The sequence below is a fragment of the Zootoca vivipara genome, chromosome 5, assembly GCF_965207765.1.
Source record: "Zootoca vivipara chromosome 5, rZooViv2.hap1.1, whole genome shotgun sequence".
Classification (NCBI taxonomy): domain Eukaryota; kingdom Metazoa; phylum Chordata; class Lepidosauria; order Squamata; family Lacertidae; genus Zootoca; species Zootoca vivipara.
The window spans coordinates 52,155,319-52,174,119 of record NC_142588.1 but is presented as its reverse complement, the minus strand read 5'-3'; the positions used below and the strand labels follow the sequence as shown (position 1 = coordinate 52,174,119).

The following is an 18,801-nucleotide window of genomic DNA, read 5'->3' as shown; positions in this document are numbered from 1 at the left end:
CTGTTCAAAAGCACAGCAGTGCAAGTAGATAAATAGATACTGCTGTGGCAGGAAGGTGAACAGCATTTCCGAGTGCTTTGGCTTCCATCAAGGTGTTACATTGTGTCAGAAGTGGTTTAGTCATGCTGGCCACATGACTTGGAAAGCTGTCTGTGGACAAGCGCCGGCTCCCTTGGACTGAAGTGAGATGAGCGCCGCAGCCCCACAGTCAACTTTGACTGGACTTAACTGTCCAGGGGTCCTTTACATTTTACCTTACCTTTTACGTACCAGGGATATCTTATGTATTTGGTGGTTTATTCAGTTAGAGGAGAGATTTTTAGAGAGAATTAATGTAGAGTGTTGGTCAAATTCCAAAAATTATTTTTACCTTTTCCTTCCTCTTTTTATTAAGGTAGTGATGGAGCCCAGCTTCTCTTGAGCTCAGCTCTTCATCCAAAAGTAGTGAGTAAAGGAGGTTAGTTATTTTGAGTTCTTCCTGGGAAAAGGTTTCAAAAAGGAACAGTCAGACTATAGTTTCTAAGTTTGTAAGGAAGTAGCAGTGGTGAATACATGCAGACGCTCACCTGGTATATAACCATTTCTGAGTTGACTTTTTTCTCAAAGAGCCTTGTCACAATTTCATCAAAGGATTGTGTAGTTTCCTGAATAGAACTTTGAAGTTTCCTCAATTCAGTGTCCAGAATCTAAGGGAGGAAAGGGGAGGGGGAGGTGCTGTGTTTGAATACAGATTATACGAAAGATTGCGGCTCAATGAACTTTTTGTTTGTGCTTCTTTTGTTTGTGCTTCTTTTAAAATCTGATACTTTGTTTTTAAAGCATGTAAAATTTGAGATGTTCAATTTGAGATTGTAAGAACAAGCCCAGCAATAATCAGGTTTGAAACACATGGCATCCTCTCTTATCGTCTTAGTCATTTAGCAGGTAATTAGCCCGGGGTGGGGAATGAACAAAAATAATTAACTAATAAAGAGGTGATAACCAGGGGAAAAACCCAGATTGATGGAGAAAGGTAGCCAGTGGATCTAGCTGACAACTGTCTCCAGTTTTCAAAGGCTAGTGTTTTCAGCAGCCTCAGTTTGGCTTAAATATGCCCATTTCTGATGTGATTAATGTATTCTCTATCCAGGTTACCAATAACCTAAATATATCCCATGCCATATATTTTGATTGAAATTTTCTTTAGTTCTAGGCCTATTTCACAACATTACTTGTTCCTTTGAAATATTCAAGTCAAGCAATATGAGGTTTCTTGGTCATCCCAGCTGACTTGAGAACTTCACTACATTAAGACTTGTTCACTTCCAGTGAGTTAATTTTAATGTGAATTGTCCAGTTGTGAAAACAGGCCATGAATAGCAACTTGATTTTCTCAATCTAAAATTGCAAGGCAAAGATTGTTATTTTTCTTGCTCATCTAATACTGTGGTGCTTATAACTAATTATTCACTCTGTTCAATTACAATCTGAGTAAAAAAACTGACAAGATACAGTATTTTTCGCCCCATAAGACGCACCTGACCATAGGAAGCACTTAGTTTTCCGAGGAGGAAAGGGGAAAAGTCCCGTTTTGGGGGGGGATCAGCTCAAGTTGTGCAGCTTCTTTTGCAAAGAGGAAAAGCCCCATTTTAAAGGATCAGCTCAAAGTTGTTGAGTTTACTTTGCAAAGGGAAGAAATCCTGTTCAACTCACAGTTCTGCAGCTTCTGATAATCTAATCAGCCAGATAATCCAATCAGCCAGTCACATGTTGCTGGGGAAGCAAACAACCTCCCTCTGCAGAACATTCAACAATGGAGGCATGGGCAAGGGGGCGGGGACACTAGTGAGCGAGCATCCCTTATCTCCCTCCCCGATCTCTTGCAATCAGCTGCTGAGCGGCTTCCTCTTTCCCTCTTGTTAGCCTTTAGCTCTTTCTAAAAAAAGAAGAAGCACTATCTGCTTTTCGCCCCTGGGCAATTTGGCTCCAGGGACCACACATTCGCTCCATAAGACGCACAGACATTTCTCCTTACTTTTTAAGGAGGAAAAAAGTGTGTCTTATGGAGCGAAAAATACGGTAGTTTTTAACAACATGACTATACCAAATTCTTGGAAAGCTAGTTAGGGTTTACATTTTCATTTTGCCTCATCAAAGAAACTTTCAAGCTAATCATACTAGATTTGAATTTATCTAAAGTAGGTAGAAATACTTTTCAAAGGCTGATAACCTTGATAAAGGGGACACAGGTGGTGCATAGAGCCCTGGGGCTTGCCGATCAGAAGGTCAGCGGTTCAAATCCCTGTGACGGGGTGAGCTCCTGTTGCTCGGTCCCAGCTCCTGTCAACCTAGCGGTTTGAAAGCATGTCAAAGTGCAAGTAGAAAAATAGGTACTGCTCCAAGCGGGAAGGTAAACAGTGTTTCCGTGTGCTGCTCTGGTTCGCCAGAAGCGGCTTTGCCATGCTGGCCACATGACCTGGAAGCTGTATGCCGGTTCCCTCGGCCAATAACACAAGATGAGCGCCGCAACCCCAGAGTCGGTCACGATTGGACCTAATGGTCAGGGGACCCTTTACCTAACCTTGATAATCCTCCTTCTCATCTTATTTCTGTTTACCTTTCTGTGTTTCTCTCTCTCTTCATTCAGTTCCTTAACTTTCTTCTCATATTCTTTATATTGTTTTATCTCCTCTTCATTCCACAGTCCTTCTGGTTTTACTGTAAAAGCAGGTGCTGGAATCTCCTGAATATATAAAAGGGGGAGAGAGATTCAAAAACAGCACTGGATATTTACTAACATTATAATGCTTAAAGGATTTATACCTTGAATTTCAGAATGTTACTTTCTGGTGACACTCAATATCATGATGGAAAAGATCAATGAACTGCTGCTGTGTAGGCATGAGGTTTGCACAGTTCCTCTCCACTATACTGCACCCTCAAGGAGACTGAAACCTGCTTCTTTTAATTTTAAACTAACAATACTCTCCCATGTGTGTGAACTCAGGGATCTCTGGTTAGATTATACTACAATTTGAGGGGGGAAACCAAGGTTTTGAAACCTCACTTGGATCCTGGTTCGTTCTCACCATAGTTTAAATGAACCACAGTTTTCCAGGTTCAGGTGTCACAGGAAATTCTGGTTGGTTTATGATCAAAAGTGGAAGCATTTTGCCTCTTCAAAGTCATTTTCATTGTTATCAAGCCTACCTATGTCCCTAGTGCACATGTTACACCAACATATCTGGTTTCCTGTAAAAGTATGGGAATGTGAAATATGGGGTCCTTGATCTATTGAGGTCCAGCACCGAGGGCCTTCTGGCGATTCCCTCATTGTGAGAAGTGACGTTACAGGGAACCAGACAGAGGGCCTTCGCAGTAGTGGCACCCACCCTGTGGAACGCCCTCCCAGCAGATGTCAAGGCAATAAGCAACCATTTTACTTTTAGAAGACAACTGAAGGCGGCCCTGTTTAGGAAAGTTTTTAATGTTTGATGCTGTACTGTTTTTAATATTCGGTTAGAAGCCGCCCAAAGTGGCTGGGGAAACCTGGGGAAATAAATGTATAAATAATAAATTATTATTATTATTATTATTATTATTATTATTATTATTATTATTTTGTTAGTTGCATGCCATGGAGGTTATTGTTCTGCCCTTACGTACACTTCGATTACTTGGCGGGGGGGGGGGGGAGAGACAACTGGGGATGCCTTGTGCATCCAGTTATAGGAAAAACTTGCCTTATTGCCGCTACCTGAAGTGAAAGGGACTTTCCCCACACACAGTCTGAGTCTGGACACAAGTGACATTTCATTACAAAAGACATGGGTGGAGAGTTCTTGGGGCATACTGTGTTGAGTGGAGTTAATCCACTATCATGCCACAGGGGGGAAGCCCAGCCAGAGAGTCATAACTACCTCTCCAATCTATTTTTATTGTTTACTTTCTTACAATTACACCCTACCTTTTTCAGTCATAGAACCCAAGGTAGCATGATATATGTGTACAGTGGCAAAATGGATGCTTCAACATCCGAAGGTTTCGACTTACGAAGAGCGCCACAGAACGGATCGCCTTCGTAAGTCGAGGTACCACTGTAGTTCCATGGTGGCCACCTATCTAAGCACTGCTTAACTTAACTTAAGGGCTATTTTTAGTGCTGAATGATATCAGTTTCCTAGAACAAGTGTTTGAGGTCTCTCTCTATGAGATTAATGCTATATTTATTTGTTGTCATGTGAAGTCTTACTTTAGCTATGAGTCGATAAAAACAGGACTCACCTTCTTTAAAATATCTTCCTTTTTTATTTCAAGGACTCCATTCATCATGTCCATAAGGCCACGCTCTCTCGCATTGTCCTCCTGAAAGCAAGAACAAAATAAGACATAACAATGTAGAAATGGAGCATGAGATGAAAGAAGTGAAAAGTGTAGAAAATAAAGCCCTGTTGTCACCAAACTACCTGAGCAGCAAGACGTCGTTTATAGTTAACTCTAGACATAATTTTTTCTTTTGCTTTCTGCAATGGGGTCAAGTACTTTTCCACTTTGATCTGTGAAGACAAAAGGTTCAGATCCAGCTTTTTCAGCAAATAGGCTGTCTGAGAATTCACAGTCCCCGCCCTACCTGCTAAATACCAGTCATTTTCTTAGCATCCCTTTTCAACAGCAATACTGCACTCTCTCACGGCCTTGTAGAGTCTATACCCTAAAATATCCATATTCTAGAGTAAGGGGTGCATCTCCAGGGTCACAATGTTGAAGCAGAACCTCAAGCCAGCTGATCAGTGCTTCAAGCCTTGTTGGGATTGACTACACACTGAGTTGCCAATTGGGCAGACCCACCCATCTGTCCAAGCAGCCTGCTGGGGGAGCTCAGGATCCAGCCTGCATCTGGACCCTGTTCCCCACCCCTGCATTCAAGCAAGTAACCCCATCTGCCTGCCTGGGAATACTAGGGCCAAAGTACATGCCATGACAAATGTCACCAGATGTGTGCAATCCTCTTTGAAGGGATGCAGCTCCCCAGGTGACACATGCACTCTTAGTGTTCAAGGCAAGAAAGATCTGGATTTTGTATACTCGACCTCTGAGTCCTGAATGATCAGTGCTTGATCTGGCTTCTCTTTCTCGGAAAGAACTGGCACCCAAATTTCTTCTTTGAGCTCCAGCTGCATCAGGATCTCTGCGATCCTAACATTTCTTTCTTGCACACGTACAATTTCTAGGTCTTTCATTCGGATGACTGCATCAAACTCCTTATTGAAATGACTCTTGACATTGTAAATGATGTTCTGAAATAACAGGTAAGAAGATGGCATCAATACTGCAAAAGGTATGTAGTATGACTGACAGCACCTTTGAACACTTGTCTCTGGGGTCTTTGCTTAGGTCTTCTGCTGGCATCATTAGATGGAGGAAGATGGAAGTTTCAGAGTAGAAACTTTAACCTTACAAATTTGGGCTGCTCTGGACCACCAGGTGTCCTTCCTTCCCCTCCCCTCATACAGACCAATACGTTATGAACCAAGATGAAACTTGTAGGTTGTATTTTTCTTGAATTAAAATTCAAAATTCTTTCTAAAGTCCTGGGCAGTGCATAATCCCTATACAGTGGTACCTCTGGTTACGAACGTAATTCGTTCCGGAGGTCTGTTCTTAAGCTGAAACCGTTCTTATCCTGAGGTGCGCTTTCGCTAATGGGGCCTCCGGTGCGCGATTTCCGTTCACAACAACAACAACAACAACAAATTATTATTATTTATACCCCAGCCATGTTCGCATCCTGGGACAACCAGGAGCAGCTAATTCCAGGTTAGCGGAGCTCGTAACCAGAAGCGTTTGTAACCAGAGGTACCACTGTAATACACACTCAAAAGCGAATCTTGCATAATTCCCAACAGAGGTTGATTCAACAAAGAATGTCAGCTTTGTTTTATATGCTGGAACAAATGTGGTAATAAAAGTATTTCCTAACAGCATGCCCACTCAACTGTTTCAGTCTATGGGACTAGCACTGTTACAGGTGGCACATAGTATTTGTTCGGCACTTGTAAGAAATCACTCTTTTAGTGAGGCAGTCCCTACACTTTGGAACTCCCTGCCTGTAGATATCAGGCAGGAGCCTTCACTCCACTCAGCCATGAAGCTCACTGGGTGATCTTGGGCCAGTCACTGCCTCTCAGCCTATCCTACTGCAAAGGGTTGATGTGGGGATTAATTATAGGGAGGGGGAGAACCATGTATGCACCTTGAGCTCCCTGGAGAAAAGATGGGTTATTAGATAGATAGAGCTCATTCAAATGCCACATAAATTTCAGCTGACAAGGGATTTCATATTTACTTACTTTCAAAGGATACTATACTATCCTTTGAATAGAATCCTAGAACTACCATAGCTAGAAGACAATCTTCTTCAGTCCTTGTATCAAAGATGGACTCTCCTTAATCAATCCTATTAACTGACTTAAAATATCATTTGGATTCTAGCATGTTCCGAGCAATTGACAGGTTCAGAGTTAAATCTGTTAGAATGGGCAGACACATTTGTTGCTTATGTGGCCTGTATTCTGTCATTCCCTTTTATAAAAAGCGAGTAAATGAAGGATCAAAATTCCAAAGGAATAAGATAGTATGAACAGTTTTGCAGCAAAAAAACCCTATCCCATTAGAGGATACTGAAGAGCAGTTTTGACTATAGTTAATGAAATAATAGAAAAACATCTATGAAAAAGTTACCCGTAGCAATAGAATTTGGTTAATCTTCTCCTCTCGAGTGTGCACTTCTAGCTGGTGGTATAAAGTTGATGTATTTCCACCATAAAGTGAACTCATGCTCCCCACCAGAGCATCTACTTTTTCTTCTTCCTGCTTCTCCCCTTCCTCTGTCCTTTCCCCTTCAATGACTGAAGGTTGAGATTCAAATTCAACGATTTGCCTTCGAAGCTAGATATGTATAAAAGAACGCAGCAGCTTAGAACAATTGAACACATGGTGCCAAAATCAAATGGATCCTACAGAACACATATCCGAGAATTTGGCATGAAACAATTCCATTTATTTCAGATTAAAATATACATATATGCAATGTGAGCGCCTGAAAACAAAATGAACAGGGCATCATCGCCTGAAGGCACATGGCAAGCAAACATTTTGAAGCAAAGCATGTCTGGGTCTGGTGAGTGCTTGGATGGGGGATTCGCTGGAGCCTCTCTTGAGTCTCATGGAAGAAAGAAAGAAAGAAAGAAAGAAAGAAAGAAAGAAAGAAAGAAAGAAAGAAAGAAAGAAAGAAAGAAAGAAAGCCAATGATAGAATAAAAAACCAATGTTTGTGGAAATTTGATTAGTTTACATAGCTCAGGAGTATTTGACAAGCTTACTTCATTAGATGCATGCCTCAGATTACAGGTGTTTGCTACTAGCCTCAGTTGTCTAATTTAGAGTTCTTTGTGCTTGGGGATGGGAAAAGCAGAAGTACAGGAAGGGTATAATGAAGAGGAATTCTGGAGATGAACAGTGAATCCTTAATAATAGTATACGTTGCGCCTTTGGCCTCAAACAGAAATGACATTTCTCATTCAATGACTCTCTGCACGAATTTTCAGAAAGTAAATGGGAGCTGCAGGGGCCCCTGATCTGAATTAGGGCTATAGAATGGGGGAGATTTATTTTAACCCTTTGGCCCCACTTCCACAGTTCTGACCTGGATGCCCCCAGCCCCAACTGATATTTTTATTTGGAGGAAAGCTCTCATGCACAAAGGAGCTGCCAGAGGGGACGGTGGAGGGAGGAAGAGATTCTGATCAGGACAATAGTCCTACTCTCTTCCATCCCACTGTTTTGATCTAGAGTGCCCATCACAGATGCTACTCATGCAATTAATGAGTAACATGAAATCCGTTTTGGCCCCATGTTTATTTAGTAGTCTCAGGGCAGTAATCTCAGGGCAACTACTGTACTAGGAATAACTGGTAAGCACATCAGCTCATGGGAATACTGACATCTGTGCCCCATGTTATATGTTTCCAATGAGATCTACTATTTTAACATGAATTGCTATGTTTCATATGTACTGTTCATAGGAGTTTTCTGTCTGTATTGCTCTACATAGTACTGTAGATGCAATTGTTTTAAATTCATGGTTAAGGATATAGAGCTAATGAGTGAGTATTTCTAAGAGCAAAATTCTAAATTATGAGGTGTAAGGTTTATAATGAACAATATCACTTCATTCAGCATGGGAAACATCTAAGAGGATGGCCTTGAACATTAGGGTTATTATGGATGGGGATTTATTTTTTGAAGTGGTAAAGAGATTCTACCTTTAGATCTATTGATTCAATCTTCTTTAAATAACAAACTCTCTCCAACATGTACTGTTCTTCCGGACTCTGTTCTTTCATTGGGTAATTCTGAACTTCGTAGGATGAGTGGAAGGCCTTTTGGGTGGAGAAGGGGGAAATAAAGATTCTGTGGGTGAGGTTCTTTCATGTTACTTCAAGAAAATGTTCAACACTGACATGTGCAAACTCTGTCCATTCATTTGAAAATTTACACCAACAATCCAAACGTCAGCTCCTGCCAAATTGTAACAAAATTAAGATTTCAAAGTCATAACCTGCTAATATGGAGAAGCCTTACATAGGAAGATGGGAAGTTATCATACTGAGTCAGACCATTGGTCCCCCGATCAGTGTTGTCTACTCTGGCAGCACCTCTCCAGGTTTGTCAGGATACTTCCCTAGCCCCACCTAGCGATAATAGGGATTGAACCTGGGATTTTCTCATTCAACAGCTATGGGCTGTTGGGACTGGGAGACTTTCCACAGTTTGAACAGACAAACTAAGAGACTGCATATGGTAGTTCATTTTTCAACAAGGCCCTGGAGCTTTTCTAGGCTGCTCACAGTTCTCTAGATCCTTAAAAAAGCTCCCCCTTGATCAGTTCTGTTTGAGCTATGATTAGTATCTCTGGCCTGAAAAAAAACATGTCTGAATTTTTAAGTCAACATGATACAATGCAACTAATATTTTGGCTGTGTTTGCACAGCCTGCTAGACTACAATTTAGTGCAATGTGAATGAGCAGGAACAAGCCAAAGCAAGCCCCCTCTTCATGTATGGAGAGGAGGAGTTTGGCAGCTTTTGCTTCCGAGTTATCATAGCTTGCCATGTCATTTGGACCCAGAACTGAGTCCAGTTCTCTCCTAATTAGCATAAGTTTCAAATTTGTTATTATTCATTCATTTATTTTTTTAGCTCCTACTATGTTTATTCTGATTTCTCTCCTTTTATATAAATTTTACTTATAATTTTCCCATTTTACATCAAATTCCAATACCCCATTTCTCCCCCTTTCTGCAGTTGCTTCAATTCATAATGTCTTAACTGCATCTCCTAATTTACACCTAATTATTAATTATCCCATACATTCAAAATTGGTTTTATCTCACTGCATGTCTTTACACTTAATCGTGCTAATGATTGTATCTGTATACAATTTTTTAAAAATATTCAATAAACAATTTCCAGTCTAAATTAAAGACTCTGTCATCTTGGTTTCTTATTCTTCCGGTGAGTTTCACCATTTCTGCATATTCCAATAGTTTTTGCTGCCATTCTTTTATAATTAATATTTTATTGAGTTTGGTCCACGAGATCTTCTGGCTCATGGGACAGTATCCTGCATGTACACTTATGTGGGAGGAAGTGTCATTGAAAGCAAAGGACATTAATTCAAGTAGCCATGTATGGAATTGCTCTGTTAATTATTTTACTTCGGTACTTTAATTACAACAGGACCAAGCTGAAAGAAAAAGTCAATATAAGTTACCTTAACTGAACGCCCTTTAACTGACATGGTATCCCAACACTCTCGTTTGATGATCTCACGTAAATAGCAGTTGGCCAGATTTTCCATCTCTATATCCTTCTTTACCTTTTTTTAGAATAGAAAAAACAAATGAGAAGGATACCAATTCTACTAGGTTACATGAAAATCATATATATATATTAGAATGTGCTAAGCAAACCTACAGGAGGACTAAGTAGGAAAGGGCTGTTTTGCACCATCCTGCCCCCTGCCTGGCGTGATCTCCTAGCCAGCAAGAGCTGGGTGTGTTGTTTGCCTGTGCAGTCTGCTTGTCCTGTTAAGATAACTGCCTGCAGATAAGAATGTGTGCAGATTACAGTGTGGGGTTTTGTCTGATTGGTGGTGGAGTGGATACAGCTGACCACCCGCCAAATGTGGTCATCGGAGGGTAGGGGGATAATGATCTGGCCCATCAACCAAAAAAGGTTCCCCACCCCTGCCTTAGGTAACTTTTAAAATTCATGCCAGCATTTAGTGTTCCTGTGTTCTAGTTCTTTACTCTGTGCCCAATGTTTCTTTCTCTTCTGCAGCAATCTCTCCCCACAAGTTCACCTTACCCTTGCCACTTCTGCTTCACTATGCACTTGCTGTCTCTCTTGTTCTTCTACGTCCAGATTGAATTCGTATTGCTCCAGCATCTCAATTTTTGGTACCATTGCATTTTCAAACATCATATCCTGAATCTGTTTTTTTTAAATGGTAAAGTATTAGAGAGGCAGGCTCAAAATGTGCTTGTAAAAAGTGAAGGTGCAACATGCTTGTCCAAACATACAGCGGACATGGATGAAGAAGCTGCAATCAAACAGCCTTTGAGTGGTTCCACTTTCTGCCTTAGAGTATTTGGGAAGTCTGCGTCTCCATGTTTTAGTATCAGCAAATATCTATCTACTTATGAAACTGTAGGAGGTACATAGTGCCTTTAAAGTTTGGAATGATTCAGACACTGCTCCTTCTTCATGCAGGTGTTGGAAAAGCAGTCCCAATAGCCATCACACAAATGCTGCAGCTAGAACCCATAAAACACACACTTAAATACAGTGGTACTTAAAACATCTTGGTTATCGAACATTTCAGTTTTTGATTGCCTAAAACCCAGAAGTACCGTATTTTTCCGTCTATAAGAAGCCCCCCATGTATTTGGGGGGACTCAGATTTAAGAAAATGGGGAAAATGTATCCATGTATAAGACGCCCCCTAATTTTTGACATTATTTTTAGGAAAGAAACCTAGTCTTATACACAGAAAAATATGGTAAATGCTTCGATTTTCGAATGTGCCTTGGAAGTCAAACATGCTACGCAGCTTCCGTATTGAGTTTTCCATATTGAGGCTTCCGTTTTGAGTTTTTGGTTTTCAAACGTTCTGGAACTCGAACGGTCTTCCAGAACGGATTATGTTTGAAAACCAAGGTACCACTGTACACTGTTAACGGGACAACTGAAAAGTTCATCCTCTTTGCATAATTGTTCTGGAATATCTTAATAAGGAAAAGCGCTGACCGTATTTTTGTTTCTTTGGGATATATGTGACTGTCAGGATCTAGCAGGCTGCTGACTTAGATCAGTGTTTCTCAACCTTTTTTGGGCCACGGCACACTTGTTCCGTGAAAAAAATCACGAGGCACACCACCATTAAAAAAGTTAAAAAATTTAACTCTGTGCCGCCCTATATTGACTATAATTATGACTGTAAGAAACACTTGCCAATTGCTGTGTTGGTTGCTATATCCTGTAATTAGACTTCACAAGCCGTCCGGCGGGTCAGGGTTGTGTATTGGCGGCCGCCAGGCTCGTTTGCACTGAGCTTTGGGAAAGAGGAGGAAAAATATTGCTTTCTGGTGGGTCAGTTTTGGATTATTGGCGGCCGCCAGGCACGTGACAATGTAAATCCGCCCTTCTCGTCGCCGCACGTCGCGGCACACCAGCCAGCGTCTCGCGGCACACTAGTGTGCCGCGGAACAGCGGTTGAGAAACGCTGGCTTAGATAATCAGCACGCAGTAGTTGTATTTACAAGAAGATTTATTGTATACAGTCATTAACCTCAGAACCACTCACACTAGCAACCGTCCATCAAGATGAAGTTGAGGCATCTGAACTCAAATTGGGCCTTCAACAGGAAACACGAAAGCGCCCCCCTCTTCTTATTTGATTGATGCCTTTCCTTGACCTTTGTTCTTCTGCAAGCCCTGGGACTCTCAGGGTTATCTCCTACCTCTTCCTCTGACAAAGAGTTCCCCCTCCCCTGTTAGGTGACTAACGGCTGCTCCTCAGAGAATTGGCCTCCGTCCAGCCTGTTCTCGCTGTACTGATAAAGTACAGCCTCTCCTCCTTCTGAGAAGGGGGACTGTAGTCTACTGCCTTCCATTGGCTGAGAAAGAGGCAAGTCTCTTAGCCCAAAAATGGAAACAAGAATTACCGACGAAAGAGGAGTGGAATATAAAATTGATGGAGTACGCAGAAACGGACAAAATGATGGGAAGAATCCGAGAACAGCGGGACCAGAAGTTCATCAAAGATTGGATAAAATTTACAGAATATTTGAAAGACAGTGGTACAGAATTGAAAATGTTAGTAGGATTGAAAGAATCTTTGTAGATATAAGTAGTAAAAGACATTGCGAAGGGATAGTATAAAATGAAAGGACAATATAAGAATTTGGACAATGTTAGAATTTGGAAATATAGTATTTAGAAATAATGTCTGAAAGTCATTAGAAGGGGGTTGAAGGAAGTAGAGGCTTGGAAAAGCCGCAATGGAAGAAAGATAAAGAAAATAGGATTTAATGTAAAATGTTTATGTATGTAAAACAAATAAAAATGATTTGGCAAAAAAAGAGAGAAAGAAGCAAGTCTCTTTCTTCCTCTTCTGACTACCCCCCCCCCCCCACTGCTCATCTTGACTGTGGGAAGTCATGTCCATGACAGTGACTTAGAGCCTCTGTAAGTTCTAAGGGTTTATTGCACTGCATTGAGTCCAGTATGTGCCATTTGGCTCTGCTCTTACTTGCAGCTTGGACACTCACCCATAAGCCTTGCATGATCTTATTAGTGGGATTAGTGTCTCCCTTTTGAGAAGACAACATTCCCTTTTAAAGACAACCACTGCCATGATCTTATCTCATGGAATGGTTCTAGTTATGTTCACTAGTATAAATAATCATGGGAAGCATGCAAACAGGCCTGAGAACAACAGCCCTCCCTGACTTGTGCTTCCCAGCAACTGGTATTCAGAGGCACATCTCCACCAACAGTGAAGGATATTGTTGCTATCATCACACTTTCCAGCTATAAAACATCCTGGAGAACTGCAGACATTAAAACAAGTGACAGAAACCATTGGAATAATAAATTATATCAATTAATAAAAAGTAGAGCAGCAGAACAACATGGGACACTGGCATAAAGTCTATGTAGTAATCAACACTTTCCCATAGCAGCAACTAAATGGAAACATTTAAAGTGGCATCCAGTTACCTGCTGTAATAAAATCAGCCTTAAAGAGTGCAGTGGTACACATCAAAACTGTTATCTAATCTCATGAAGGCAGAAGGAAACCGAAGTGCAAGACAGTTGGAATAAGCCTCTGACTCTGGCCAAAAGTGTCCTCTCCACATATAAGAGGCAACCTCAGCCTGTTATTGCTGCTGGGTATGCAAGGCTCGCTTTTTGGATGTTCTGATAAAATGCAGAATAAAGATGCAGGCTTTGAAATTCCTCCCCAAATGGCACATTAGATGCGGGTCTGCTCTTAAATGCCCTTTATATGCAGCTGCAACTGAATATGAGCCTCTTTGGGTTTTAACTCTGTGAAAATGACCCGTTTGATCTTTTCTGCCCATATTAGCTCCCAGTCATCAGGGGATATTGGCTCCTACCGGTATTCAGGTTAGGGGTCTCCAGAGAATGGATTTAAAGCTATGTTTAAAAGCTACTATGAAATAGGCAATGTTATCACAATGCCTCTAAAGCTATGGAAAAGCTAAAGGGCAATACCCTGAAAATGCTTCTGACAATCTGTCAACACACACCTTTTTGCGTAGCTGTTTAATTCTGCTTTTTACTTCTTTTTTATTTCCATGAAACTTGCTGGATTCCACATTCATAGCCTAGGATGTAATAGAGAGAAGGACAAGGGGGGGGGGGAAGAGATGTTTATTAATCATTCATTTGATTTCTAATCCATCTTTCTGAATCAGACAGGGTGAGGCCACCACTTAAGGCAGCGGAGCCCCCCTGCAGGTGCCCTTCCACCTCTGCCAGCGGAGAAATGATGCTGACATTAGCTTAATTTTGGGTGAGATCTCTCAAAATTGGTACAGCAGCAGCAGCAGCAGGTACAGTAGTGACGGCAGCACTGCAGCACTTCCTGATTTGCTTCAAGCAGTGAAATGGGCTGCCCCACCCCTGTATTTCTTGATATAGAAAGATCCTCAAGTTGGCTTACATGAAATGTACAATACAAGCACATGAGGGCTGCCTCCCCCACCAAATGACATTGCTCTGGGGGTAGGACTGAGAATTTTTTGGTAATGACCAAGGGCAGAGAAGTAGTAGCCAGGAACAGTTGCTGTGCCTTGAGGGAACTGCTAAGTAACTAACAATATGATTCTAGATACTGTACATGAAATAAAGTACAGGTAAGCTCTAATGGAGATTATAATGTGAAAATCTTACTGCCTATAGTTTCAGTCAAAAACTTGGCTAGAACAGAAATAAGGACAGGTGCCAGAGTGATGTGGTGAGTGATTGGGTGACCAACCAGTAGGTTTGCTTGACAATAAGTGTCCCAATCACTTGTAATCCTGTGATGGTGCAGACTGCAAACTTCCTGAGAGAAGCAAATGAATTTTCTGATACAAAGATCTGGTTCAGACACCACATTCCCATTCCAACAAAACCTGGTTTGTTGGACTGAGAATTTGTTATGAACTTGAGCACCCTCTCCTGCCTTTCCATAGTCCTCTCATGTGCCATATTTAGGAGCAGACTACATGATTTCCTATGGTATCCAAATTGGGAAACTGTGGCTTCGTTTTGCAGGTTTGGATGTCAAAGCAAACAAACAAATCAGGAAGCTAGGCATGCAAAAGGAAAAGTGACTGGGGAGGAGTGGGCTCTCAAGCCTGTTGCTTCTTCCCGGTTCAGAAAACCATGTTTTTTCAACCAGAGTGGTATGTCTAAACTGGTCTAAAGAGGAATCAAACAGAAATGAAAAGAGGGGCATTGGTACATACATAGCCTAGGCTGCTTGGTTTTCACTCCCAAGCAGTTTCTACCAGGTTTTTTTTTATACTGGGGGCAGCTTTAAAAACAGAGCAGCATGACACCAAAACACATTTCAGTTGCCACCGAGACTTTATTACAGTACTGGACAAATTACCGTCTCTGCTTTCTGGTCCAACCATGTAGTCTCTTCAGGTTTTGGTTGAGTCAGAAGAAAGTATTCATCTTGTTCTGTTGTATCAATAAATGATGCCTTCTGCAACATTATATTTAAAAAGACAGGACCTATTATCGATTTATCTTCAGAATTTTCAGCCACCAAAATATGTGAGTACTGTATATTTGATTTCCATTTTATATACTGAATTTTCATCTTAAGATATTTAACATTTGCTCTCTTAATTTTTCTTATAGGATGGGAGAGTGCAAATTTAAATAAATCTGAATAAACGAAATAATTATTATACTGCTTGCTTTGCACAGACTCCCAACAAGATTTGTCAATGCTGGTGGCAGACTACCATGGTTGTTACTATTACCATATAAAAATGATTGTGTACAGAAACTAATCAGCAAACTAAGTTCACTATTACACTGGTTTGGGGCCTGCCTAGCCCTACAAACCTTTGCCACTCATCACATTTCCTTGCTTCTAAAGGGATTAGAACTATACTAAGCATTATATTACATGGGTGGCGCTGTGGTCTAAACCACAGGTCCTAGGGCTTGCCGATCAGAAGGTCAGCGGTTCGAATCCCCGCGAGGGGGTGAGCTCCTGTTGTTTGGTCCCTGCTCCTGCCAACCTAGCAGTTTGAAAGCACGTCAAAGTGCAAGTAGATAAATAGGTACCACTACAGCGGGAAGGTAAACAGTGTTTTCGTGCGCTGCTCTGGTTCGCCACATGCTGGCCACATGACCCGGAAGCTGTCTGCGGGCAAACGCCAGCTCCCTCGGCCAGTAAAGCAAGATGAGCTCCGCAACCCCAGTCATCCGCGACTGGACTTAATGGTCAGGGGTCCCTTTACCTTTTAAGCATTATATTTCCTAAAACATCGCCACAACATTAAACACATAATGCCATGGAGGACAATACAAAGTGGGACTGAATGATGATCCATGGCCTCTATCACTTTTATCTTACCATTCTTTCAAGGAGCTCAGGATGGCTTATAGTTGGGTTACTGCAAGGAGTCAATATCCTTTGGGTGGCCATGTTGGCCAGTCACAAACTTCTCATAATTAGGACATGCCCCTGCCTCATGGGGTGGGGTTTTATCCTTGATACTATGCTGCACACAATGAGATCAGGAACGAACAGAACTCTCAGCCAATCCCCTGCAGTTCAGAGCTTCTGGGGGTTGGGGAAAGTATTCAGGGCTCTATTTCCTCTAGCACATTAGACATTATAACTGCATGAAAGACTCAGAGACAAGCCTCTCCATCGTCCGTCTTTAGTTCAGAACCAGAATATGAAGGTAGCCATTTGTTTTGCTTTCTGCTTTTAAGCGGGAAATGAGTATCTAAAACATACTGCAGACACCTGCTCATGTTTTGGGCTTCCTCCTCTGTAGCTCCAGTATTGGGAGGAAGCTTCAGGCTTATCTCTGACAACAGAACATGGTTGTCACCATAGCAAGGGGGATGAGCAAGAATGTCAAGCCCTGGCTATCTCACATTGTCTTCCCCAATAGCTTGACAATATAGGTCTGGGTCATCCAGTGAGCTGCCAGTCTTCACTAGTTTTCGTCATTCTAATAAACAGAACAGAAAGATGGTCCTAAAATCTAGTGATAGAGAATACAAACACACCCAATTCCCTATGCCCTTTCTGCATATATATATATATATATATATTCATCAATTCTGTATTTTATTCCTACTAAGCTTAGTCTATGGCAACTTCACGCAAGACCTCCACCAATCACATCACTTAGGACCTTAGGACCCTTGTACCTATGGGACTGCCTCTCCTAGTACGCCCCGTGGAGGACCTTAAGGTCCATAAATAACAACACTTTGGAGGTCCTGAGCCTCAAGGAGGTTAGATTGGTTTCAATTAGGGCCAGGGCCTTTTCAGCACTGGCCCCAACGTGGTGGAACGCTCCGTCACAGGAGACTAGGGCGCTGCAGGATTTGACATCTTTCTGCAAGGCCTGCAAGACGGAGCTGTTCCGCCTGGCCTTCGGCTTAGACTCGCTCTGACCCCTTATATGGGATTTAGTACATAAATTTTCCCTTGGCTTTTTTGCTGGCCCATGTAGGACCAGCATGGATAGCTGGCTCGGGTGAATATCTGATGTGTCCGCCCTTTGTGGTCTTGATTTATGGGCTACTATTAAAATGAGGCTGTATTTTAAGCTGTATTTTAATTAACTGTTTGTTTGTTTGCTTGTTTTTGTTGTTGTTTTTCTATTACGTTTTATTGTAATTCATATTTGGCGTTAGCCGCCCAGAGCCCAGCCCTGGCCAGGGAGGGCGGAGTATAAATAATTAAATTATCTATCTATTTATCTATCTACCCAGAGCATTCACCAGTCATTTCTGCAATACATCCTTTAACAACAGATCTAGGATGCACAGTAATTCATCTCCAACTTCCAGACATGCACATCATGGATCTATATAGCACCTATGTTTCAAATACCACACTAGTATATTTAAAAAGTCTTAAAACCTGAGAAGAAATGCTCTCCAAAGATATCTTATATATGGGACTTGATGTCACTGCCCATTCTGGCATGGTCTTTAGGTGTGCGTTTCCTTGGAAAATATAGCTGTCGAGTACGTTGCTAAGAAGGAAAGCCCCAAAGTCAGTGGCCTCCTTTGATTTGCGCTCTCCCAGTTTCCTGCAAAAAAGAGAGAGAGAAATCAAACGACTAGGAGACTGGTACGGTTGTACTATTATAATTAATCGACTGATCAAAAGATTGTTATATCTAAATCCAATGTTTATTTGCTCAAAAATAAATGGTCAGGATAGTAGCCCATGTCAATTAAATTAGAGCCATTCCAGACATCTTTCTTGTTGCAACTCATGGTGATTTGTGCTCATAGTGGTTATATGCATTACCACTTTCAATACTGTTTGCACCTGCAGTTTCCATTTCCATTCACTGCATGTTGCTATACTTCCTTCCAAAATCCTGTAAATTTTTACACCACCTTTACAATTTTTATGCAGGTTTTCTTTTGCTATGGTGCTAGAGTCCCAGCCCCCATCACCACCCAGATAGCAATAATATAATAACATTGGGGAAGCATTGCAGAACACCTAATAAAGCAGGAAAATGTGGGGGAAATCCAGTATAAATGACACATTGGAAAATACACCTACCAAAAAAAGCTGGAAAGACCCTTAGTTGCCCTTCTTTAGCTGATGTAAAACTAGTTGTTTGGGGTCAGATATAAGTATATTAAAATATTTAAATTGCTCTGTTGAATAGGAAATGATAGCCTAATGGAATTGCTAAAAGGATGTTTTATGTCATATACAGGCATTCTTCAGCTTATACATACTTCCATTTCAGACAAACAAGTGCACCGTCCTTCATGCCATTTACAAGAATATGTTGGCCATCCAGTGAGAATGCTAAAGATCTGATTCCCTGTCCATGATACGAATGGCAGTATTCACGAGCCAGAACCTCCTTAGACAGGAAGAGAGAGAAAATACCACTGTTACCTGATAGTCAAGGAATTCCTTCTAGAGAGAGGGACATTGAGATTCT

The 18,801-nt window shown here is 41.4% G+C and overlaps 1 protein-coding gene across 3 annotated transcripts in view; it reads right to left on the bottom strand.

Annotated features, from left to right (window-relative positions):
- Window positions 1–18,801, bottom strand: part of CFAP43 (cilia and flagella associated protein 43) — a 52,957-nt gene that overhangs the window by 11,620 nt on the left and 22,536 nt on the right. For all 3 annotated transcript variants that reach the window (XM_060274723.2, XM_088670640.1, XM_035134003.3), the window contains 14 exons: window positions 18,590–18,720; window positions 17,748–17,919; window positions 15,231–15,329; window positions 13,879–13,956; window positions 10,409–10,534; window positions 9,813–9,917; window positions 8,303–8,419; window positions 6,721–6,927; window positions 5,070–5,276; window positions 4,446–4,535; window positions 4,264–4,344; window positions 2,597–2,722; window positions 567–686; window positions 371–478 (listed from right to left, as the gene is read on the bottom strand). In XM_060274723.2, coding sequence (XP_060130706.2) covers window positions 371–478; window positions 567–686; window positions 2,597–2,722; window positions 4,264–4,344; window positions 4,446–4,535; window positions 5,070–5,276; window positions 6,721–6,927; window positions 8,303–8,419; window positions 9,813–9,917; window positions 10,409–10,534; window positions 13,879–13,956; window positions 15,231–15,329; window positions 17,748–17,919; window positions 18,590–18,720 — 1,767 coding nt within the window. The remainder of the gene's footprint in view (window positions 1–370; window positions 479–566; window positions 687–2,596; window positions 2,723–4,263; window positions 4,345–4,445; window positions 4,536–5,069; window positions 5,277–6,720; window positions 6,928–8,302; window positions 8,420–9,812; window positions 9,918–10,408; window positions 10,535–13,878; window positions 13,957–15,230; window positions 15,330–17,747; window positions 17,920–18,589; window positions 18,721–18,801) is intronic.